This window comes from Microtus pennsylvanicus, chromosome 11 (assembly GCF_037038515.1).
Source record: "Microtus pennsylvanicus isolate mMicPen1 chromosome 11, mMicPen1.hap1, whole genome shotgun sequence".
NCBI lineage: Eukaryota > Metazoa > Chordata > Mammalia > Rodentia > Cricetidae > Microtus > Microtus pennsylvanicus.
Window position 1 is genome coordinate 93,391,112 of NC_134589.1, and position 25,130 is coordinate 93,416,241.

A 25,130-nucleotide genomic window follows, 5' to 3' on the forward strand; every position below is an offset into this window, starting at 1 on the left:
CCACCTCCACCTCTACCTCCACCATTTCCACCTCCACCTCCATCATCTCCACGACCACCACCACCTCCAACACCCGCACCTCCACAATCACTACCACCACCACCATTACCACCACCTCCACCACCACCTCCACCACCTCAAACTCCACCATATCCACCACCACCACCTCCACCACCACCACCACCTCCACCCCCACAACCTCCACCCCTACAGCCTCCACCACCTACACCACCTCCACCATCACTACTTACCCAACACCACCAACTCCACCACCACCACCACCTCCACCACCACCACCTCGACTACCACAACCATAACCACGACGACCACCTCCACCTCCAACACCACATCCACCACTACCACCTCCAACACCTCTGCTACCAACACCACCTCCACCTCCACCACATCCAGGGCCAACACCTCCACCACATCAAGGGCCAACACCTCCACCTCCGCCACCTCCACCTCCACCACCAACACCACCTCCACCACCCACACTCCCACCACCACCACCACTTCCAACCCCACCAACTTCATCACCACCATCTACACACCCACCACCAACTGCACCACCACCACCACCTCGAACACCTCCACCACCTTCACCTCCACCACCTCCACCCGCTCTGCTACCACCACTACCACCACCTTCACCACCACCACCTCCGCCACCGCCACTTCCACCTTCACCTCTACCAACACCACCTTCGCCGACACCTCCATCCACCTCCACCAAGACCACCACTTCCACCAGCTCCACCTCCACAACCTCCACCTCCACAATCACCATCTCTCCACCACTTCCACCACCTCCATCTCGACCACCACCACCTCACTTCTACCACCTCTACCAGCTCCACCACCACCAGTGACACCAGACCACCACCTCAACAACCACCAACACCTTCAATACCTCCACCTCCGCCACCTCCACCTCTGCCACTTCCACCAAAACCACCACCTCCACCACCACAACCTGCACAACCACCACCACCTTCACCACCTCCACCACACCAATACCTCATCTACCTTCATATCCACCACCTCCTCCACCTCTGCTACCACCACTACCTCCACCTTCACCACCACCCCCTCCAACTCCACCTCTTCCACCTCCACCTCCACCTCTACCATCTAAACCACCACCACCTCCACCATCACCACTTCCACCACCACCACCATCTCCACCACCACCACCTTCTCCACCACCACCACCACCACCCCCACTTCCACCACAAATACCTCCATCACCAACAACATCTCCATCACCACCACCTCCACCACCACCACCACCACCACGGCACCACCACCACCTACATTTCTACCACCTCCACCTCCACCACCTCCACCTCGACCACCTCCACCACGTCCACCTCTGCCACCTCCACCCCCGCCAACACCATCTCCACCACTACCACCATCTGCACCACCACCAACTCCACCACCACCACCACCACCACCACCCACACCACCACCACCTCCACCTCACTACCTCCACCTCCACCACCTCCATTACCTCCACCTACAAAACCTCTATGACAACCACCAACTTCACCACCACCACCACCTCCACCTCTACCACCTCCACCACCTCCAACTGTGCCACCTCCAACTTCGTCACGACCACTTCCACCACCACCACCTCCACCTCCACCATCTCCACCTCCGCCACCACCTCTTCCACCTACACCACCACCACCTCCACCTCCACCACCTCCACCTTACCACCTCCGCCTCCTCCACCACCACCTTCGCAGCCACCTCCATCCACCTCCACCAACACCACCACCAACACCACCTCAACCACAATCAACACCACCTCTGCTACCTCAACCTCCGCCACCTCCACTTCCGCCACCACCATTTCCTCCACCACCACCTCCAGCACTACCACCTTCATCTCTGCCACCTCCAGGACTGCCACGTCCACCTCCGCCAACTCCACCTCCACCACTACCACCTCCAGCTCTGCCACCTCAACCTCTGCCAAATCCACCTCTACCACCACCACCTCCACCTCCACCACCTCCACCACCTCTGCTAACAGCATTACCTCCTCCTTCACCACCACCCCCTCAAAATCCACCTCCTCCACCTCCACCTCTACCTTTGCCAGCTAAACCACCACCACCACCATCACCACCACCTCCTCCACGACAACCATCTCCACCACCACCACCTTTACCACCACAACCACCACCCCCATCTCCACCACCACCACCACCTCTACCACCACCAATATCTCCACCACCACCACCTCCACCACCACCACCACAACCACCCCCATCACAACCACCACCACCTCCACCACCTCCACATGTACCTCGGCCACCTCCACCTCCGCCATCACCACCTTGATCCACACCACCTCCACCAGCACCACCACCACCACCACCACCACCACCACCACCACCACCACCACCACCTACACCTCCACCACCTCTTCCTCCACCACCTACACCACTTCCACCACCACATAATACACCAGCACCACCACCTTCACCACCAACACCACCTCCACCACCTCCACTTCCACCACCTCCACCTCCACCACCTCCACCTCTGCCAGTTCTACCTCCGACACGACCACTTCCAACCAATGCCACCTCCACTTCCACCACCACCACCTCTATTTCCACCACCTCGACCTCCGCCACCTCCACCTCCCCCACCACCTCTTCCACTATATCACAACCACCTACACCTCCACCACTACCACCTCCACCACTACCACCTCCACATCCACCACCACCTCAGCAACCACCACCTCCACCAATACCACCGCCACCACTACCGCCTCCACCAACACCATCTCCACAAACACAACCACCACCTCCGCCACCACCACTTCTACCACGACCACCACCACTACAGCCACCACAACCTCCAACAATACCACCTCCACCACCAGCACCTCCACCAACTCCACCACCACGAACACGACCACCACCACCAGAACATCCACCACATCCACCTCCACCATCTCCACATCCACTTCCAGTACCACCTCGACCACCTCCACCACCACCACCATGACCAAGTCCGCCACCACAACCACCTCCACCACCACTACCACCACCACCACCACCACCACCAACACCAACACCAACAAGTCCGCCATCACCACCACCTCCACATACACCACCAACTAGGCAACCACCACCTCCACCAATACCACCTCCACCACCACCGCCTCCACGACCTCCACCTCCACAAGCACAACCCCAACCTCTGCCACCACCACCTCTACCACCACCACCACCACCAAAGCCACCACCACCTCCACCAATACCACCTCCACCACCTCCACCACCACCACCACCTCCACCACATCCACCTCCACCACCACCAGCACCTCTACCACCATCAACAATAACACCGCCACCACCACCTCCACCAATACCACCTCCACCACCACCGCCACCACCACCTCCACCAATACCACCTCCACCACCTCCACCACCACCAACACTACCACCACCACCATCCAAAGCCCCCACCACCTCCACCAATACCACCTCCACCACCTTCACCACCACCACCACCTCCACCAATACCACCTCCACCACCTTCACCGCCACCACCACCTCCACCAATACCACCTCCACCACCACCGCCACCACCAACTCTACCAATACCACCTCCACCACCTCCACCTCCACCAACACCACCACCACCACCACCAAGTCCGCCACCACCACCATTTCCACATCTACCACCACCTCCACAACCACCACTTCCACCAATACCACCTCCACCACCACCGCCTGCACCAACTCCACCTCCACCACAGCATCACCACCACCACCACCACGACCACCACCTCCACTACCTCAACCTCTGCCACTTCCACTTCCGCCACCAACACTTCCACCTACACCACTACCACCTCCACCTCCACTACCTCCACCTCCACCAATACCACCTCCGCCACCGCCACATCCGCCTCCGCCTCCTCCACCACGACCTTCGCCGCCACCTCCATCCACCTCCACCAACACCACCACCTCCACCACGTCAACTTCAATCAATACCACCGCTGCTACCTCCACCTCCTCCACCACCACCTCCACCACCACCACGTCCACCTCCGACACCACCACCAACACCATCACCACCAAGTCCGCCACCACCACCTTTTCTACCACCACCACCTCCACGAACACCAACACTACCACCACCACCACCACCACCAAGTCCGCCACAACCACCACCTCCACATCCACCACCACCTTGGCAACAACCACCTCCACCAATACCACCTCCACCACCACCGCCTCCACCAACTCCACCTCCACAAACACAACCACCACTTCCGCCACCACAACCTCTACCACGACCACCACCGATACCGCCACACCACCTACAACAATACCACCTCCACCACCACCACCTCCACCACCTCCACCTCCTCCACCACATCCACCTCCACCACCTCCAACTCCACCTAAAATACCACCTACACCACCACCACCACCAAGTCAGCCACAACTACCTTTTTCCACCACCACCACCACCTCCACCACCACCACCACCACCACCACCACCACCACCACCACCACCACCACCACCAAGTCTGACACCACCACCACCTCCACATCCACCACCACCTCGGCAACCACCACTTCCACCAATACCACCTCCACCACCACCGCCTCCACCACCTCCACCTCCACAACCACAACCACCAACTCCGCGACCACCAACACTACCAACACCAACAACACCACCGCCACCACCACCTCCACCCATACCACCTCCACCACCACCAAATCCACCTCTTCCACCACCACCACCCCCTCCACCACCTCCACATCCACCACCTCCACCTCCACCTCCACTACCACCTCCACCTCCAACACCAACAAGTCAGCCACCACCACCTTTTCCACCACCACCACCTCCACCACCTCCACCACAACCAACACCACCACCAACACCACCTCCACCACCTCCACCTCCACCACCTCCCACTCCACCTCAAATACCACCTCTACCACCACCACCTCCACCACCTCCACCTACACATCCACAACCACCAACTCCACGACCACCACCTCTACCACCATCGCCACCACGACCTCCACCCATACCACCTCCACCACCACCACATCCACCACCTCTACTACCACCACCACCTCTACGACCTCCACATCCACCACCTCCACCTCCACCTCCACTACCACCTCCACCCCAAGAAGTCCGACACAACCACCTTTTCCACCACGACCACCTCAACCACCACCACCACCACCACCACCACCACCACCACCACCACCACCTTCACCTCTACCTCTACCACCTCCACCAACTCCGCCGCCTCCACCACCACCACCACCACCACCTCAACCAAATCCACGTCCACCTCCACCTCTGCCAGCAGCACCGCCATCTCCACCAACACCACCTCCGCCACCGACACCTCCATCTACCTCCACCACCACCGCGACCTCCATCCACCTCCAACACCACCACTACTGCCACCTCCAGCTCCACAACCACCTCCACCAACTACAAATCCATCACCACCAGCACATCTGCCACCAAAACCTCCACCACCGCCACCACCACCTCCACGACAACCACCAACAACACCTCCACCACCTTCACCTCTAACACCTCCACCACCTCTGCTACCACCACCACAACCACCACCACCACCACCACCACCGCCTCCACCTCCACCTCCACCACCTCACATCCACCACCTCCACCACCGCCAACACCACCTTGACCACCACCACCTCCACCTCCGCCACGTCCACCACTGGCATCTACACCTCCACCTCCTCCACCACCACCTCCACAACCACAACATCCGCCACCGCCACCTCTACCTTCGGCACCACAACCTCCAGCACAACCACATCCATTTCTGCCACCTCCACCTCTGCCACCATCACTTCCACCTCTACCACCACCACCTCCACCACCTCCACCTCCACCACTACCACCCCGCCACCGCCACCTCCTTTTTCACATCTACCACCAACACCTTCGCTGCCACCCTCATCCACCTCCACCAACACCACCACCTCCACCACAACCACCTCCACCACACCACCTCCACCACCAACACATTCACCTCCACCACAACCACATTCACCACCACCACCTATACCACCAAAACCTCTACTACCACCACCACCACCAACACCAACACCTCCACCACCTACACCTCTACCACCTCCACCACCTCTGCTACCACCACCACCTCCACCTCAACCACCACCCCCTCCACCTCCACCTGTTCCACCTCCAACTCCACCTCGACCACCTCCACTATCAATACTTTGACCACCACCACATCCATTACGACCACCATCCCCATGACCACCACCACCACCTCCACCTCCATCACCTCACCTCCACCACCTCCACCACCGCCAACACCACCTCCACCACCTCCACCTACAACACCGCCACCTCCACCACTGCCACCTCCACCTCTGCCACCACCACCTCCGCCTCCTCCTGCACCGCCACCAACATCGCGACCACCTCCACCTCCACCACCTGCAACACTGCCACTTCCACCACCTCCACCACCACCACCTTGCACAACCACCAGCAACTCCACCACCACCACCACCTCCAACACCTCCACCACCTCCACTACCACCCACACCTCCACCACCACCACCTCCACAACCACCAACATCTCCACCATCACCACCTCCACCACCACCACCCCCACCACCCCCACCACCACCACCTCCACCTCCGCTGCCACCACCACCAACTCCGCCACCTCCAACTCTACCACCACCACCTCCACCTCTGCCACCTCCAACTCCACCACCACCACCTCCGCCACCGCCACCACTACCTCCACGTCTGCCTCCACTACCTCCACCACCTCCACCCCCACCTCCACCACATCCACCTCCGCCACCACCACCTCGGTAACCACCACCTCCACCTCTGCCCCCTACAACTCCGCCACCCCAACCTCCACATTTGCCACCTCCACCACCACAACCACCACCTACGCCAACACCACCTCCACCTCCATCACCACTTCCGCCACTGCCACCTCCGCCACCTCCTGCACCGCCACCAACACCTCGACCACCTCCACCTCCACCACCTGCATCTCCGCCACTTCCACCACCTCTACCACCACCATATGCACCACCACCAGCACCTCCACCATCACCACCTCCAACACCTCGACCACCTTCACCTCCACCACCTCCAACACCTCTGCTACCACCACTACTTCCTCCTCCACCACCACACCTTCAACTCCACCTCCTCTATCTCCACCTCCGCCATCTAAACCACCACCACCTCAAACACCACCACCTTTACCACGACGACCATCTCCACAACCACCACCTCCACCTCCACCACAACCACCCACACTTCCACCACCACCACCTCCACCACCACCAACATCTCCACCACCACCACCACCACCACACCCCCACAACCACCACCTCCACCTCCACATACACCACCTCCACCTCCACCACCTCCACCTACGCCACCACCACTTCCGCAACCATCACCTCCACCTCAACCACCTCCACCTCTGCCACCACCACCTACACCACCACCAACTCCGCAACCGCCACCTCTACCTCGACGTCTGCCTCCACTACCTCCACCACCTTTACCTCCACTTCCACCACCTCCACCTCCGACACCAGCACCTCCGCAACCACAACCTCCAACTTCACCACTTCCACCTCTGCCACCTCCACCACCACAACCACCGCCACTGCCACCACCACCTCCACCTCCACCAACTCCACCACATCCACCATGTCCACTTCCACCACCATGACCTCCACCACTGCCACCTCACCTCCACCTCTACCCACACAACCTTCGCCGCCACCTCCATCCACCTCCACCAACAACAACACCTGCACCATCTCCACCTCCACAACCTTCACCTACACCACCTCCAACCCACCACCTCCACCACCTCCACCTCCACCTCCACCTCCACCACCTCACTTCTACCACGTCCACCACCTCCACCACACCACCGACACCACAACCACCACCTTCACCACCACCAGCACCTCCACCACCTCCCTCTCCACCACCTCCACCACCTACACTACCACCACCACTTTCACCACCACCACCATCTCTACAACCTCCACCTCCACCACCTCCACCTCCACCACCTCCACCTCCACCACCGACACAACAACCACCACCTTAACAACCACAAGCACCTCCACCACCTCCAACTCCAACAGCTCCACCTCCTCCACTACCACCTACACCTCCACCACCTCACCTCCGCCACCTCCACCTCTGCCACCACGACTTCCACCTCCATCACCACCACATCCATTTCCACCGCCTCTACCTCTACCACCACAACCTCCGCATGCCACCTCCACCTCCATCTCTGCCACCACCACCTCCACCTCCACCTCCACTACCTCCACGACCTCCACCACCACCACCTCCGCCACCCCCACCACCACCCCTATCACAACCACCTTCGCTACCACCACCACTTACCTCCACCAACACCACCAACTCCACCACATTTACCTCCAACACCATCACTTCCGCCACGTCCACCACCACCTCCACCTCCACCACCATCACCACCTCCACCAATACCACCTCCACCACCACCACATCCACCACCTGCACTTCCGCCAACTCCACCTCCATCACCTCCACTTCCACCACATGCACCTCCGCCATCTCCACCTCCACTACCTCCACCTCTACCACCACAAGAACCTCCACCACCTAAACCACCACCACCTCCACAACCACCACCACCACCACCACCACCACCCTTACCAACTCCATTACGACCACCTACACCACCTACACAAACTCTGCTAACACCACCACCTCCAGCTCCACCTCCACCACCACACACTCCACCTCAACTTCCTCCACCTCCACCACTACCAACTCCACCACCACCACCAACTCCACCACCACCACAATCTCCAAAACCACCACCTCCAGCACCTTCACCTGCACATCTACCACGTCCACATCCACCGCCTCCGCCAACTCCACCACCACCACCACCACCTCCACCACCACCAACTCCACCTCCACCTCCACCAACACCACCCCCACCTCCGACCACCACCACCTCCACCACCACCAACACCATCTCCACCACCACCACCACCTCCACCTATACCACCTCCACCACTACCATCTCCACCACCTCCACCATCTCCACCCCCCCCACCTCCACTACCACCACCTCCACCACCACCACCACCTCCAACTCTACCACCTCCACCACCACCACAAACATACCCACAACCTTCTCCACCACCACCACCACCTCCACCACCTCCACATCCACCACATTCACAACCTCTGCTACCAACACCACCACCACAACTTCCACCACCACACACTCCACCTCCACCTCACCAGCAACACCACCTCCACCACCTCCACCAACACCAACTCCACCACCACCACCTCCACCACCACCAACTCCACCTCCACTACCACCACCACCACCACGACCACCACCAGCACCACCACGACATCCACCACCACCTCCTCCGCCACCGCCACCTTGATCCACCTCTACCACCACCTCCACCGCCACCAGCAACTTCACCACCACCACCTCCTCCTTCGCCACCACCACCTCCATCACCTCCACCACCACCACCACAAGCACACCCACAACCACCTCCACCACCACCACCACCTCCAACTCTACCACCTCCACCACCTCCAACTCTACCACCTCCACCACCACCATCTCCACCACATCCACCATCTCCACCACCACCACCTCTACCTCTACCACCTCCACCGCCTCCAACTCTGCCACCTACACCTCCACCACCACCACCTAAACCACCTGCACCTTTGCAAACTCCACCTCCACTTCCTCCACCTCTCCCACCACCACCACCACCACATTCACCACCACCCCCCCCACATCCGTCACCACCACCTCCACAACCAACCCATCTACACAACCACAACCACCTACACCACCAATACCACCACCACCACCATCTCAACCACCACCACAACATCCACGTCTACCATCTCCACCACCACCATCCCCACCACCTCCACCATCTCCACCACCCCCACCACCACCACCACCTCCACCACCACCACCTCCACAACAACAATCACCTCCACGTCTACCACCTCCACCACCACCAACAACACACCCACAACCACCTCCACAGCCACCACCACCTGCAACACCTCCTCTTCCACCACATCCACAACCTCTGCAACCACCACCACTTCCATCTCCACTTTCAACCACCACCCCCATCTCCACCACCACCACCTCCACCACGACCACCACCACCACCACCTCCACCTCCACATCCACCACCTCTACCTCTACCACCTCCACCGCCTCCACCTCTGCCACCTACACCTCCACCACCACCACCTCGACCACCTGCACCTCCGCCAACTCCACCTCCACTTCCTCCACCTCTCCCAACACCACCACCTCCACCCCCTTAACCACCACCACCTACACCACCACCACCACCTCCACCACCACCCACCTTTACCACCTCCATTACCTCCACCTACACCACCTCCACAAACTCTGCTACCACAACCACTTCTACCTCCACCTCCACCACGACACACTCCACCTCCACTTCCTCCACCTCCACCACCACCACCACCACCACTTCCACCACCACAACACCCACCTCTGCCACCACCACCTCCACCACCACCACCATCTGCATCATCACAAACACCTCCACTACCACCACCACCACCTCCACCACCACCCCCTCCACAACCACCAACACCATCTCCACCACCACCACAACCTCCACCTTTACCATATCCACCACCACCATCTCCACCAGCTCCACCATCTCCACCAGCCCCACCACCAACTCCACCACCACCACCACATCCAACTCTACCACCTCCACCACCACCACCAACACACCCACAACCACCTCCACCACCACCACCACCTCCACAACCTCCACCAACTCCACATCCACCACATCCACAACCTCTGCTACCACCACCACCTCCACCTCCACTTCCACCACCACACACTCCACCTCCACCTCCTCCACCGCAGCCTCCACCACCTCCACCACCACCACCTCTAGCCACTACCACCTCTAGAACCACTACCATCTCCAAAACCACCACCTCCACCACCTCGACCTCACCTCCAACACCACCTCCACCACGTCAACCAACACGAACTCCACCTCCACCACCTCCACCACCACCAACTCCACCTCCACTACCACCACCTGCACCAACACCACCATCTCCACCACCACCACCTCCTCCACGACCACAACCACCCCACCCACTACCACCTCCACCTCCACATCCACCACTTCTACCACCACAACCTCTACCTCCACCACCTCAACCGCCTCCACCTCTGCCACCTCTACCTCGACCACCACCACCTCCGCCAACTCCACTTCTACCACCTCCACCTTCACCACCTCCACCACCTCCACGTCCACCACCTCACCTGAGCCAAATCCACCACCACTTCCTTCACCTCTACCACCACCACACCCTCCACCACCTAAAACACCACAACCTCCACCACCAACACCACCTCCACCACCACCCACCTTTACCACCTCCATTACCTCCACCTACACCACCTACACGAACTCTGCTACCACCACCACATCCACCTCCAGCTCCACCACCACATCCTCCACCTCCACTTCCTCCACCTCCACCAGGACCACCTCAACCACCACCTCCACCACCACCACCATCTCCAAAACCACCACCTCCAGCACCTTCACCTGCACCTCTACCACCTACACATCCAGCGCCTCCGCCACCTCCACCACCGCCACCACCACCCCCACCACCAACAACTCCACCTCCACCACCACCACCACCTCCACCACCACCACCCCTACCGCCGCCACCAACACCTCCACCACCACCCCATCTCCACCACGACAACCACCACCACCAACACACCCACAAACACCTGACAACCACCACCAACTCCACCACCTCCACCACCTCCACATCCACCACATCCACAAACTCTGCTACCACCAACACCTCCACCTCCACTTCCACCACCACACACTCCACCTCCACCTCCCCCACCACCACCTCCACCACCTCCACCACCACCAACACCTCCACCACTACCACCTCTACCAGCACCACCATCTCCAAAACCACCACCTCCACCACCTCCACCTCTACCACCTCCACCTCCACCTCCACTACCACCTCCACCACTACCACTTCCACCACGTATACCTCCACCAGTAACACCTCCACCACCACCACCACCTCCACCACCACCACAAACTGCACCAAAATTACCACCACCTTTACCACCATCTTCACCTGCACCTCTACCACCTCCACCTCCACCACCTCCGCCACCTCCACCACTGGCACAACCACCTCCACCACCACCAACTCCCCTTTTGCCACCTCCACCACCACCATATCCACGTCTACCACCACCACCACCTATGCCACCGCCACATCCATCCACCTCCACCACCACCTCAATCCCCACCACCACTTCCACCTCCACCACCTCCACCACGACCACCATCTCCACCACCACAAACACAACTACCACCACCACCACCACAACCACCACCACGACCACCACCTCCAACTCCAGCACCTCCACCACGACCACCTATACCACAAAGACCACCTTCACTACCACCACTACCTCCACAACATTTACCTCCACCACCTCCACCCCCACCACCTCCACCACCTCCACCTCCACCACCTCACTTCTACCACCTCCACCACCTCCACCACCACCACCGACACAACAACCACTAACTTCACCACCAACAGCACCTCCACCACCTCCACCACCCCCACCTCCTCCACTACCACCTCCAACTCCACCACCTCACCTCCACCACCTCCACCACCTACACTACCACCACCACTTTCACCACCACCACCACCTCTAGAACCTCAAAATCCACCACCTCCACCTCCACCACCTCCACCACTGACACCACAACTACCACCTTAACAACCACCAGCACCTCCACCACCTCCAACTCCAGCACCTCCACCTCCTCCAATACCACCTCCACCGCCACCACCTCACCTCCGCCGCCTCTACCTCCGCCACCACGACTTCCAACTATATCACCACCACCTCAAACTCCACCACCTCCACCTCCACCACCACCACCTCCGCCACCGCCACCTCCACCTCCATCTCTGCCACGACCACCTCCACCTCCACCACCTCCACGACCTCCACCTCCACCACCACACCTCCGCCAATGCCACCTCCCTCACCACCTCTACCACAACCACCTTCGCCGCCACCTCCACTTAACTCCACCAACACCACTACCTCCACCACATTGACCTCCAAAACCATCACCTCTGCCACCTCCACCACCACGTCCACCTCCACCACCACCACCACATCCACCAATACCACCACCACCACAACCACCTCCACCTCTACCTGTTCCACCACCACCATCTCCACCACCTCCACCATCTCCACCACCGCCACCACAACCACTACCACCACAACCATCACCACCACCCTCACCACCAACTCCACCACCACCACCTCCACCACTACCACCACTTCCACCAACTCCACAACCACCACCAGCACCACGTCTAACAACACCACCTTCACCACCATTACCTACACCACCACGACCACCTCCACCACCACCAACACCTCCAACAACTCCAACACGTTCACCTCCACCGACACCTCCACCACCTCTGCTACCACCACTACCTCCACCTCAACCACCACCGCCACAGGCTCCACCTCATCCAACTCTACTTCCAACTACACCACCTCCACCACCACCACCTCCATCATATTTACCTCCAACACCATCACCTCCGCCACCTCCACCACAACCTCCACAGCCACCACCACTACCAGCTCCACCACCACCTCCACCACCTGCACCTCTGCCAACTCCATATACACCACCTCCACCTCCACCACCTGCACCTTCGCCAACTCAACCTCCACTATCTCCACCTCTAACAACACCACAACCTACACCACCACCACCACCTCCACCACGACCAATTTTACCACCTCCATTACCTCCACCTACACCACCTCCACAAACTCTGCTACCACCATCACCTCCACCTCCACCTCCACAACCACACCCTCCACCTCCACTTCCTCCACCTCCACCATTACCAAATCCACCACTACCACCTTCACCACCACCACAATCTCCAAAACCACCACCTACAGCACCTTCATCTGCACCTCTACCAACTCCACATCCACCGCCTCCGCCACCTCCACCACTTCCACACAACCTCTACCTCCACCACCACCACCTCCACCATCTCCACATCCACACCACCGCCACCTTCACCTCTACCTCGTCCACCACCAACATATCCACCACCTCCACCATCTCCACCACCACCACCACCAGCACCAGCACCAACACCACCACCACCAACACCACCACACCCACCACCAACACAAACACCACAACCTCCACCAGTACGACCACCACCACCACCTCGCCCACCACCAACAGCACCAACTCCACCACCACCACTTCACCACCATTACCTACACCACCACCACCACCTCCACCACCACCACTACCTCCAATACCTCCAACACCTTCACCTCCACCAACACCTCCACCACCTCTGCTACCACCACTACCTGCACCTCAACCACCACCCCCTCCAACCGCACCTCATCCAACTCTATTTCCACCTCCACCACCTCCACCACCACCACCTCCACCACCACCACCACCATCTCCACCACCACCACCTTCAACACGACCACCACCCCCAACATCACCACCTCTACCTCCACCTCCACCACCTCTACCTCCACTATCTTCACCTCCAAGACCTCCACTTCCACCACCTCCACCTCCTCCACCTCTGCCACCTCCACTTCTGCCACCACCACTTCCAGGTCCACCACCTTCACCACCACCACCATTTCCACCTCCACCTCCACCACCTCCACTTCCACCACTTCCACCTACACCACGTCCACCACCTACACCTCCACCACCTACACCACCACCACCACCTTTAACACCACCACCACCTCCAGCACCTCCACCTCTGCCACCTCCACCTCCGCCACCACCACTTCCACCACCTCAACCTCAACCGCCTCCAACACTACCACCTCTGCCACCGCCCCCTCCACCTCCACCTCCGCCACCACCACCTCCACCACTACCACCTCTAGAACCACTACCATCTCCAAAACCACCACCTCCACCACCTCGAACTCACCTCCAACACCACCTCCACCACGTCCACCAACACCAACTCCACCTCCACCACCTCCACCACCACCAACTCCACCTACACTACCACCACCACCACCACCACCGCCACAAACACCAGCTCCTCCGCCAATGCCACCTCGATCCACCTCCACCATCAACTCCACTGCCACCAGCACCTCAACGACCACCACCTCCTCCTCCGCCAACACCACCTCCACCATCACCACCACCTCCACCAGCAACACCACTTCAACCACCACCACCACCTCCACATCTACCTCCTCCAACACCACCATCTCCACCACCTCCACCATCTCCACCAACAACACCACAAACATCACCACCACCACCATCACCAGCACCCCCACCACCAACTCCACAACCACCACCTCCACCACTACCACATCTTGCACCAACCCTCGCACCACCACCAGCAGCACCTCAACCACCACCCCCTCCAACTCCACCTCATCCAACTCGACTTCCACCTCCACCACCACCATCTCCACCACCGCCACCTCCACCACGACCACCACCACCTCCACATCCAACACTTCTACCACCACAACCTCTACCTACACCACCTCAACCGCCTCCACCTCTGCCACCTCTACCTCCACCACCACCACCTCCGCCACCTCCACTTCTACCACCTCCACCTCCACCACTTCCACCACCTCCACGTCCTCCACCTCACCTTCGCCAAATCCACCACCACTTCCTTCACCTCTACCACCACCACCCCCTCAACCACCTAAAACACCACAACCTACACCACCAACACCACCTCCACCACCAACCACATTTACCACCTCCATTACCTCCACCTAAACCACCTCCACGAACTCTGCTACCACCACCACATCCACCTCCAGCTCCACCACCACATCCTCCACCTCCATTTCCTCCACCTCCACCAGGACCACTTCAACCACCACCTCCACCACCACCACCATCTCCAAAACCACCACCTCCAGCACCTTCACCTGCACCTCTACCACCTACACATCCAGCGCCTCCGACACCTCAACCACCGCCACCACCACGCCCACCACCAACAACTCCACCTCCACCTCCACCACCACCACCACCTCCACCACCACCACACCTACCTCCACCACCACTACCTCCACCACCGCCGCATATCCACCACGAAAACCACCACCACCACCACACCCACAAACACCTCCACAACCACCACCAACTCCACCACCTCGACCACCTCCACATCCACCACATCCACAAACTCTGCTACCAACAACACCTCCACCTCCACTTCCACCACCACACACTCCACCTCCAACTCCTCCACCTCCACCTCCACCACCTCCACCACCACCACCACCTCCACCACTACCACCTCTACCACCACCACAATCTCCAAAACCACCACCTCCACCACCTCCACCTCCACCTCCACTACCACCTCCACCACTACCACCTCCACCACGTCCACCTCCACCACCACCACCTCCGCCACCAACACCACCTCCACCACCACCACCACCTGCACCAAAATTACCACCACCTTTACCACCATCTTCACCTGCACCTCTACCACCTCCACCTCCACCACCTCCGCCACCCCCACCACCGGCACAACCACCTCCACCACCGCCAACTCCCCTTCTGCCACCTCCACCACCAGCATATCCACCTCCACCACCACCTCAATCCCCACCACCACTTCCACCTCCACCACCTCCACCACGACCACCATCTCCACCACCACAAACACAACCACCACCACCACCACCACCACAACCACCACCACGACCACCACCTCCATCTCCAGCACCTCCACCACGACCACCTATACCACAACGACCACCTTCACCACCACCACTACCTCCACAACATCCACCTCCACCACCTCCACCCCCACCACCTCCACCACCTCCACCTCCACCACCTCACTTCTACCACCTCCACCACTTCCACCACCACCACCAACACAACAACCACTACCTTCACCACCAACAGCATCTCCACCACATCCACCACCTCCACCTCCACCACCTCCACCACCTCCACTACCACCTCCACCTCCACCACCTACACTACCACCACCACTTTCACCACCACCACCACCTCTAGAACCTCAAAATCCACAACCTCCACCTCCACGACCTCCACCTCCACCCCTGACACCACAACCACCACCTTTACAACCACGAGCACCTCCACCACCTCCAACTCCAGCACCTACACCTCCTCCATTACCACCTCCACCACCACCACCTCACCTCCGCCGCCTCCACCTCCGCCACCACCACCTCCACCTCCACCACCACCACCACCTCCACCACCACCACCACCTCCACCTCCACCACCTCCACCTCCACCACCACCACCTCCGCCACCACCACCTCTATCATCACCAGCACAACCACCACCACAACCTCAAACACCCCCAACTCCGCCGCAACCACCTCCAACTCCACCACCACCACCTCCACCTCCGCCACCTCCAACTCTGCCACCTTCACCTCCTCCAACACCAGAACCGACACCACCACCTCCACCACCACAACCACCTCCATCACCAACACCACCAACACCACCACCTCCACAACCCCCAAAACCACCACCACCACCTCCATTTCCACAACCTCCACCTCCACCACCACCACCTCCGCCACCACCACGTCTATCATCACCACCACAACCACAACCACCACCACCACCACCACCACCACCTCCACCACCCCCAACTCAGCCACAACCACCTCCACCACCACCAACACCATCTCCACCACCACCACCACCTCCACCTCTAGCACCTCCACCACCAACATCTCCACCACCTCGACCATCTCCACACCCCAACACCACCATCTCCACCACCACAACCTCCATAACAACACCACCACCTCCACTACCTCCACCACTTCCACCACCTCCACCACCACCCCCACCTCCACCACCACCACCACAACCTCCACCACCTCAAACTCTACGACCTCCACCTCCACTACCACCTCCAGCACCACCACCTCCCCCACCTCCACCTCCACCACCACCACCTCCGCCACCACCACCTCTATCACCACCACCACCACCACCACCTCCACCACCCCCAACTCCGCCACCACCAACTCCACCACCACCAACATCTCCACCACCACAACCACCTCCAACTCACCACCACCACCTCCACCACCACCAACACCATCTCCACCACCACCACGACCTCCACCACTACCACCTCCACCACCAACACCATTTCCAAAACCACCATCTCCACCACCACCACCTCCACCACCACGACCACCTCCACCTCTACAACCTCAACTCCCATTACCAACACACGCACAACGAGCTCTACCACCACCACCACCTCCAGCCCTCCACATCCACAAGATCCATAACCTCTGCTACCAACACCACCTCCACCTCCACTTCCACCAACACACACTCCACCTCCACCTCCTCCACCTCCACCTCCACCACCTCCAACACCAACACCATTTCAAAACCACCATCTCCACCACCTCCACCTCACCTCCCTACCACCACCACCACCACCACCACAACCACCAACTCCTCCGCCACCCCACCTCGATCCAACTCCACCACCACCTCCACCGCCACCAGCACCTCCACCATCACCACTTCCTGCTCCGCCACCACCACCTCCACCACCACCACCACCACCTCCACCACCAGCACGACCTCCACCACTACCAGCACCTCCACCTCTACCTCCTCCATCACCACCTCCACCACCACCACAACCACCACCAACACCATCATCACCACCACTCCCACCAACAACTCCAGCACCACCACCTCCACCACCACCACCAACTCCAAAACCTCCAACACATTCATCTCCACCACCTCCTCCACAACCTCTGCTACCACCACTACCTCCACCTCAACCACCACCCCCTCCAAATCTACCTCTTCCAACTCTACCTCCACCTCCACCACTTCCACCACCACAACCTCCACCACCACCACCATCTCCACCACCACCACCTCCACCACGACAACCACAACCCCCCCACCACCTCCAACTCCACCTCCACCACCTCTACCACCACAACCTCCAGCTCCACCGCCTCCACATCTGCCACCTCCACCTCCACCACCACCACCTCCGCCACCTCCACTTCTACCACCTCCACCTCTACCACCTGCACGTCCAGCTTCTCCGCCACCTCCACTTACTCCACCTCTACGACCACCACCACCTCCACCACCCAAACCACCACAACTTACACCACCACCACCACCTCAACCACCTCCACCATCTCCACCACCACCAACACAACCACCACCACCACCACCATCACCCCCACCCCCACCACCACCAACATCACCTCCACCACTACGACCACCTCCACCACCTCTCCCACCACCACCAGCACCACCTCCACCACCACCACGTTCACCACCATTACCTACACCACCACCACCACCTCCAACACCACCACCACCACCAACACCTCGACCACCTCCACCTCCACCACCACTACCACCACCTCCGCTACCACCACCACCACCACCACCACCACAACCACCACCACCTCCACCACCTCCACCTCCACCAATACCACCTCCACCACCACTACCTCCACCACCTCCACCTCCTTGACCAACACCAATACCTCCCAAACAACCACCTCCACCACCTCCACCACCTCCACCACCACGACCACCTCCACCAGCACCACCAACACCGCCACCACCAGCTCCACATCTACCACCTCCACCTCCACCTCCACTACCACATCCACCACAACGACCTCCACCACGTCCACCTCCACCACCACCACTTCCGCCACCTCCACATCCACCACCACCACCACCTCCACCTCTACCTCGTCGAACACCACCACCACCACCACCAACAACAACAACAACACCACCACCACCACCACACCTCCACCACCTCCACCACCACCCCCACATCCACCACCATCACCTCCACCACCACCGCCATCTCCACCACCACAATCACCTCCACCACTACCACCAGCTCCTCCACCACCTCCACCTCCACCGCCTCTGCCACCTTCACCACAGCCACCACCACCTCCACCACCACCAACTCCACCTCCACAAAAACACCAACACCTCCACCATAACCACCACCACCACGGACACCACCTCCACCACCACCCACCATTACCAACTCCATTACCACCACCGACACCACCTCCACAAACTATGCTACCACCACCACCTCCACCTCCACCACCACACCCTCCAACTCCACTTCCTCCACCTACACCACCACCAGATCCACCACCACCACCTCCAACACCACTACCATCTCCACAACCACCACCTCCAGCACCTTCACCTGCACCTCTACCTCCTCCAATTCCACCGCCTCCGCCACCTCCACCACCGCCACCACCAACTCCACCACCACCAACTCCACCTCCACCACGACCACCACCAACACCACCTAAACCACAACCACCCCCACATCCGCCACCACCACCTCCACAACCACCCCCATCTCCACCACCACAACCACCACCACCACTACCATCTCCACCACCACCACCTCCACAACCACCAACACCATCTCCACCACCACCACCACCTCCACCTCTACCATCACCATCTTCACCAACTCCACCATCTCCAACACCACCCCAACCACCACCACCTCCACCAACACCGCCTCCAGCAGCACCACCACCTCCACCTCTATCACCTCCACCAACTCCACCAACTCCACATCCACCACATCCACAACCTCTGCTACCACCAACACCTCCACCTCCACCACCACACATTCCTCCTCCACCTCCTCCACCTCCGCCTCCTCGACATCCACCACTACCACCTCTACCACTACCACCATCTCCAAGACGACCACCTCCACCACCTTCACCTCACCTCCAACACCACCTCCACCACCTCCACCAACACCAACTCCACCAAAACCACGTCCACCACCACCAACTCCACCTCCAATACCACCACCACCACCACCACCTCCTCCTCCGCCACCGCCACATCGATCCACCTCTACCACCACTTCCACCGCCACCACAACCTTCACCACCACCACCACCACCACCACCTCCAACACCACCACCACTACCACCTCTACCTCCACCACCTCCATCATCTCCACCAACAACACAACCTCCACCACCACCAGCACCATCACCACCACCAACACCACCACCTCCACCACCACACCCACCTCCACCACCACCACCTCCACCACTACCACCACCTCCACCACCTCTCCTCCCCCACCACCACCACCAACACCACCACCACCTCCACAACCTATACCACCACCACCACTACCACCACCTCTGCCACCAACACCTCTACCACCACCACCACCACCACCTCCACCACCACCTCCACCACCTCCACCAATACCACCTCCACCACCACCTCCACCACCTCCACCTCCACCACCACCACCACTACCTCCCCCAACAACACCTCCACCACCTACACTACCACCAACACATCCACAACCACCACCACTACCACCTCCACCATCACCTCGACCTCTACCACCTCCACCTCCACCTCCACCACTACCTCCACCACCTCCACCTCCACCACCACCACCACTACCTCCCCCAGCACCACCTCCACCAAATCCACTACCACCAACACCTACACCACCATGTCCACCTCTACCACGTCCACCTCCACCACAACCACCTCTGCCACCACCACCTCTACCACCACCACCTCCAACAACTCCAGCTCCACCACCCCACCACTTTCACCTCTACCGCCTCCACTACCACCATCTCCACCACCTCCACCGTCTCCACCAGCACCAGCACCAGCACCACCACCACCACCATCACCACCACCCCCACAACCACCTCCAATACCACCAGCTCAACCACTACCACCACCTCCACCACCTCTCCAACCAACTCTGCCACCACCACCTCTACCACTACCAGCACCACCTCCACCACATCCACCTCCAAAACCACCACCACCTTCAACTCTACCTTCTCCACTACCACCATATCCACCACATCCACCATCTCCACCACCACCACCACCCACCCTTACCACCTCCATTACCACCACCTACACCACCTCCACAACTCTGCTACCACCACCACCTCCACCTCCAACACCACACCCTCCACCTCCACTTCCTCTACCACCACCACCACCAACTCGACCACCACCACCTCCACCACCACCGACACCATTCCACGACCAACACCACCTCCAACTCTACCACCTCCAACACCAAGACCTCCACCAACTCCACCATTTCCACCACCCCAAGCACCACCACCACCTACACCACCACCACCTCCACCAGCACCACCACCTCCACCTCTACCACCTCCACCACCACCACCTCTACCACCGCTACTTCCATCTCCACCAATACAACCACCAGCACCACAACCAACACCACCACCTCCACCACCACCACCTCCACCACGACCTCCACCATCTCCAACAACCCCACCACCACCACCACCTTCACCACCACCACCTTCACTGGAACCACCACCTCCAACTCTACCACATTCCAACACCACCACGAACAAACCCACAACCACCTCCAACACCACCATCACCTCCACCACCTCCACCACCACCACCTCCAACACTACCACCTCTACCACCACCACCATCTCCAAAACCACCACCTCCACCACCTCCAACTCACCTCCAACACCACCTCCACCACCTCCACAAACACCAACTGCCCCACCACCACCTCACCACCACCAACTCCACCTCCACTACCAATACCACCACCACCACCAGCACCACAACCACCAGCACCACCTCCTCCGGCACCGCCACCTTGATCCACCTCCACCACCACATCCACCGCCACCACCACCTTCACCACCACCAGCACCACCACCTCCACCACCACCTCCACCTCTACCTCCTCCACCACCACCATCTCCACCACCTCCACCATCTCCACCACCACCAACAAAACCACCACCACCACCAGCACCATTACCACCACCACCAGCACCACCTCCACCACCACCACCTCCACCACTACCTCCACCACCTCCACCTCCACCACCACCACCACTACCTCCCCCAGCACCACCTCCACCACCTCCACTAAAACCAACACTTCCACCACCACCTGCACCTCTACAACGTCCACCTCCAAAACCACCACCTCTGCCACCACCACCTCTAACTCCACCACCACCACCTCCACCACCTCCACTCCACCACCACCACCTCTGCCACCACCACCTCTACCACAACCACCATCACCTCCACAACCTCCACCTCCACCACCACTACCACCTTCACCTCTACCTCCTCCACTACCATCATCTCCACCACCTCCACCATCTCCACCACCTCCACCACCACCACCACCACATCCACCACCTAAACCACCACCACGTACACCACCACCAGCACCTCCACCACCACCCACATTTACCACCTCCATTACCACCACCTACACCACCTCCACAAACTCTGCTATCACCACCACCTCCACCTCCACATCCACCACCACAACCTCCACCTCCACTTCCTCCACCTCCACCACTACCACCTCCACCACCACCACCATCTCCACAACCACCACCTCCAGCACCTTCACCTGCACCTCTACCACCTCCACCTCCACCGCCTCCACCACCTCCACCACCGCCACCACCACCTACACCACCACCAACTCCACCTCCACCACCACCACGCCCACCTCCACCACCAAGACCCCCACATCTGCCACAACCACCTCCACCACCACCCCCATCTCCATCACAACAATCACCACCACCTCCACCACCATCACCTCCACCACCACCACTTCCACCACCACCACCTCCACCACCACCAACACCATCTCAACCACCACCACCACCCCCACCTCAACCACCTCCACCATCACCATCTCCACCACCTCCACCATCTCCACCACCCCCACCACCAGCAGGATGTCCACCTCTACAACCTCAACCACCACCACCAACACACCCACAACCACCTCCAACACCACCACCACCTCCACCACCTCCACCACCTCCACATTCACCACATCCACAACCTCTGCTACCACCAACATCTCCACCTCCACTTCCACCAACACACACTCCACCTCCACCTCTTCCACCTCCACCTCCACCACCTCCAAGACAACAACCTCCATCACTACCCCCTCTACCAACACCACCATCTCCAAAACCACCCCCCCACCTCCTCCAACTCACCTCCAACACCACCTCCACCACCTCCACCAACACCAACTCCACCACAACCACCTCCACCACCACCAACTCCACCTCCACTACCACCACCACCACCACCACCACCACCACATATGCCACCGCCACCTCGATCCACCTCCACCACCACCTCCACCGCCACCACCACCTTCACCACCACCACCACCACCACAACATCAACCACCACCACCAACTCCAACTCTACCTCCTCCACTACAACCATCTCCACCACGTCCACCTTCTCCACCACCACCAAGACAACCACCACCATCACCAGCACCATCACCACCACCAGCAGCACCACCTCCTCCACCACCACCACCTCCACCACCACCCACGCTTACCACCTCCATTACCACCACCTACACCACCGCCACAAACTCTGATACCACCACCACCTCCACCTCCTACTCCACCACCACACCCTCCACCTCCACTTCCTCCACCTCCACCACCACACCCTCCACCTCCACTTCCTCCACCTCCACCACCACCACCTTCACCACCACCACCTACACCAACTCCACAAACTCTGCTACCACCACCACCTCCACCTCCACCACCACACCGTCCACCTCCACTTCCTCCACCTCCACCACCACCACCTCCACCACCACCACCTTCACCACGACCACCTTCTCCACAACCACCACCTCCAGCACCTTCACCTGCACCTCTACCACCTCCACCTTCACCGCCTCCC

General features: G+C 60.0%; 1 protein-coding gene and 1 pseudogene across 1 annotated transcript; both read left to right on the forward strand.

Moving 5' to 3' along the window:
* The first annotated feature begins 4,996 nt into the window (after nt 1-4,996).
* On the forward strand, nt 4,997-5,611 carry LOC142859610 (uncharacterized; annotated as a pseudogene).
* A 7,636-nt stretch (nt 5,612-13,247) lies between these two features.
* Nucleotides 13,248-23,953, forward strand: LOC142859619 (uncharacterized; the record flags this gene model as incomplete). The annotated part of the gene is given in 13 exon segments (XM_075989832.1): nt 13,248-13,372; nt 13,595-13,881; nt 14,213-14,707; nt 14,710-14,986; nt 16,828-17,149; nt 17,152-17,310; nt 17,312-17,478; nt 17,480-17,699; nt 17,901-18,023; nt 18,025-18,175; nt 18,178-18,548; nt 22,454-22,704; nt 23,164-23,953. Coding segments are annotated over 13 exon segments (3,738 nt in total), but the record flags the coding sequence as incomplete, so codon positions are not given.
* Nucleotides 23,954-25,130: the final 1,177 nt, after the last annotated feature.